The sequence below is a fragment of the Cyprinodon variegatus genome, unplaced genomic scaffold (assembly GCF_000732505.1).
Source record: "Cyprinodon variegatus isolate N-32 unplaced genomic scaffold, C_variegatus-1.0 Scaffold344, whole genome shotgun sequence".
Lineage (NCBI taxonomy): Eukaryota > Metazoa > Chordata > Actinopteri > Cyprinodontiformes > Cyprinodontidae > Cyprinodon > Cyprinodon variegatus.
The window spans coordinates 426,191-430,339 of record NW_015150797.1 but is presented as its reverse complement, the minus strand read 5'-3'; the positions used below and the strand labels follow the sequence as shown (position 1 = coordinate 430,339).

General features: G+C 38.8%; 1 protein-coding gene across 1 annotated transcript in view; it reads left to right on the top strand.

Annotated features, from left to right (window-relative positions):
* The first annotated feature begins 1,339 nt into the window (after positions 1-1,339).
* Positions 1,340-4,149, top strand: part of LOC107091588 (afadin-like) — a 23,973-nt gene continuing 21,163 nt past the window's right edge. The window contains exons 1-2 of the mRNA XM_015385593.1: positions 1,340-1,474; positions 2,603-2,795. Of these exons, the coding sequence (XP_015241079.1) occupies positions 1,379-1,474; positions 2,603-2,795 (289 nt within the window). The 5' untranslated portion in view covers positions 1,340-1,378. The remainder of the gene's footprint in view (positions 1,475-2,602; positions 2,796-4,149) is intronic.

Sequence of the window (4,149 nt, the reverse complement as noted above, 5' to 3'; positions counted from 1 at the left end):
ATGTTTTAGGAAGATGCTGCTTTGTATTTACTGCTATACTCGTCTCTCAAGTCTCTAGTCTGTTTTATCCATCATTGTCATTGTTTTCTCTTATTAGAACTGTTCCATAAACCTGACAATTAAAAATAGTCATGCAGTGCCTTGCAAAAGTATTCAGATTTTATGAGCTTTAAATAACTTTTGTCTTTTAAAAACTTCATTGTATTTATTAGACAATGATCTGAGAGGCGGGGCACGGCTGTTCATTAAGAAGCTGTGGACATTAGACCTTTTCCCACCGAAAACCTCAAACTTTGTATTAACCGACTATAGAAATCCGTCTAATACGTCATTTTCCCTTTACTTTTCTTGAGTTTTATAAGGCACCTGGAAAATCATGCAGCTGTTCCCATCATGCTTTGCAATGCTAGTAGGACCAATGGCATCAGCTTGTGAATCCGCAGGGAAACATCTAAAACCTGCAAGACAACAGCCCTCGATGGCTGTCTTTGGACACTCCTGATCTGAACTATTATATTGCAGCTCTGGATGTATATTTGGCTGCTGGAAAATGACCTGCTGTCCAAGTTCGCACCTCTATTTTCTTCTAGAATTACTATCTAGCTCAATACATCTTCCTGCTTCCCTTTAATAACATTATCTATCCCTTCTGATAACAAAAAAAGAAGGAGGGAGATGGTTGGATGCACAGGAGTGTGTTTAGAAAAGCACTTTACTACTTTATGGTGGGTATGAACTTTTTTCTAGGTACCTTGTTTTAAGTCTGGTTCACCATCCAGACAACAATAGCCCTCATTATTCAGCCTTTTGCCACTGTGTCTTTAATAGAGGGTTGCCTTAGTTATGGCTTTTGTTCTATTGAATGTTTACCCAGAAAACTTTGAAGCAGGCAACAAAAGCTGCCCCATATACATGGTAACGAATGAATGGGAATGCATCATATAAACTATGCAGAAATGTACTGGCATGCATGAAAAGTAGGATTAATTTTAGCTTGAAGGGGATAAATAAAAGTGGCAACTGTGAAAATGCCACAGATAGCTGCTTGTTGTTACAAAAGTAAAACTGAAGCATCTTCATATTGAAAAGTTGTTTCACTTAAAAAACTGAAACCATAGAAAAAGTAAAACGATGCATATAAGGTTCTTGTGTCTTTGTCATGTTTATAATTAGTTTCCCTTCGGCTCAGCTCCATTGACCTGTTTAATGAGGGCGGAGGGTTGAGGGGGCTCAGAGGGAAAGGGGGGTAAATTATGCTATTATTTTTAACTGCTTCCCACAGAGCAAAGTGGATAACAACGTTGGAGGACGCCGAAGCAGAGCTGCTCCTCTGACAGTCTAGTTTTCTGAGTAAGATTTTGCGTTGAGAATTAAGAAGATGCCGGAGACGAGCGAGCGACAGAGACTAGCAGAAGTCATCAGACAGTGGAATAACAACAGACTGGATTTGTTTGAAATCAGCCAACCTGATGAGGTGAGACATGTTGGAAGGACAGTCAGTCAGGACGTCAGGCAATAAGCCTTTTGTCCACTCAAAAAAACAATACATTTTGATGGTTATCAATAAATGTAATATTAATACATTTTTATCAATAGCTCCATATTTTCCTATCATTTTACTGGCATGTTTATTTCTGATTTGCCATCTATGTATCAAGGTAGCATCTCAGGTTTTGTTCTGCTTTCAGTTCCTCCCTACACTTTTGGTCACACATTGGCGTTTCTATAGAACTGGTCCTCTGTTATGGCGCCTGAACGTAGCTGGAAATAATTTTTTTTACAATCATATGTGTTGGCACCAAATCCTTAACTGAACAGTCCATTCAAGCTAACATTTTACTTTCATTTAGCCATATTAAGAATGGATCTCTATATTTGTCTGCTTGGTCAGTGGTTTGCAAACTGAGGCTTTAAGCGGTTCTTGGCTCTGTAGCTAATTAAAAACACTAAACTATGAACTTTTTCCCTGTTTTCTTTGTTTCCGTTTTCTTACATGAAGAAAACTGCCCCTTTGTTAAATTTGGTCTATAACTGCTATTGGTCTCACTGTACTGAAAGGCCACATATAGACAGTGCTGTTTCCAGTAGGATCTAGCTCTGGACTTTGACTAGGACACTCTGACACATGATTTGATATCTGGTTGTACTTTAAAGGCCAACCTAAACACCAAAATGTTTTCTTCTGGTGTTATGCAATATTTAGCTCAACCCATTTCTTCACCAAACTCTGACCTTTTCTAGATGGGTGTCCATTATCCCCATAGCATGATGCTACCTCTACCATGTTTCACATTAAGGATAGGGATGTTCTAAGTCTTTTAGGATGCTATTCATTACAGTATGGTTAATAAAAAAAAAAAAAAAAAAACTCAAGGCCTTCACAAAATAGCTGGATCTTCACTGAGATTAAATGTTATTACATTAAATATGACAGATACATTATGTTTGACTGATAAGGTGGATTTTTTGGGACTGATCATCCAAGTAAGAGGTGGAACAAAAGATCGACGTTTTGACATTTATTCTTTTAATTTGTAGTTTATATTCATCTTTTTCTGAGCTTCACAACGTTATATTAAAACTGTCAATTGTGTTCCAACAGCACCTGGTATTCTACGGTGTGATCCGATTCTACCTTGAGGATAACGCAGAGGGAAGAGTGGCTACAAAGTGTGTACGCGTTTGCAGCAGTTCTTCAGCTCAAGAAGTCATTGAAACTCTTTCAGAGAAATTCAGGCCTGATATGAAAATGCTGTCAACAAGTTATTCATTATATGAGATCCACGGAGAGAAAGGTAGGAACTACCTTCTGGTCACGGACTCTCTGATAACTGGAACTTCTACCTCGAATTCTACTCTAGCTTTAACCTCTTGGAATATAGGACCTTTCTTTGAAAACCTCTTGTTCAGTCATGATCTACAGTATGAGGTACACTTTTCGCTGATGAAGCACCTTCCTTCTTTCCAATGTATACAGGGCCACTATGAGTAATTTTGAACAGGAGGTGCAAAAACCAATGAGCCTTTAGGCCTATTTAAAATACAATATATGAAAATAAATAAATTGACTGAGATTCACTACTTTATTGTCATATACACCTCAGTGCACCAATTAGGGTGCAGTAATCATAAATCGTTCTCAGGTGAATATATGCGCACAATAAAACATTTTTCGGCTGCTTTATACCAATTTTAAAAGCTGGCATTCACAAAAGGGCTTATCTTTCTTAAATTTTTCTCTAGGTATGACTTTTTCTCTGACTGCTTTCAGACAAACGAAACACAAAATATAATCAGTCTCTTCCACATAATGCAGCCTCTGCCAACTAGCAAACCAAGCCGGTGCCACAGAACGTGAGAACGTTACATTACCACAAAATGTGCAGGAAATTGGAAACTGGATGTTGGCTGGAAAGGCTTGTCTAATCCAATCAAGCTAGGTTTGGTTGTGGGTGCTGGGGCTGGGCCTGCTGGTACAATTGCCATCAGAGGCGGGCGGACAGTCTCCTCACTCCGGCTGCTCTCCGTGTCATGGTTGCGGTACTAGCGTTCTTCTTCACTGGTTGTGGTTTTCCAAAACAATACAAAATGCATTTCTGTGCCATATTTCCTCCTCATTTCTGTCATTAGACTATGTAAATTTACTAATCTGCTGCCGCGAGTGGGATACCTCTTTAATAGTAGCTTAATAGTAAAATAAGACAAGTCTAAATCATTTTGCAAAATATTCAAAAGAAGTTTATAAACTTATAAATTGTAATTTTAGTGCATTTTTCAAAAATCTCCCTCTCGACACTAGGGGGTGCTAAAGCACCCCCAGCACCCCCACTTCCCGCAGTCATGGTATATCTTTTGGGTTGAAAGGTTTAGCTGTTCAGTATACTATGTTAAAACACAGTAAGCTAACTAGAGAAGGAAAAAGGAGCCTTAATATTTGCCTGGCTATCTGGGGATTCAATTTTAATGCGAAATAACCTGACTCCGCCAGATGGATTTGCTCCGCATATCCATCTGGAAACCTTCCGTTGAAGTAATTTTGCGAAGGGGCAAAAATACTGGTTAGCTGATTGGCCTATGTTGGTGATAGACGGGCCAAATAAACCAATCAGATCAACGAAGCATATGACGTACTAACAGCCAGGCTACTCT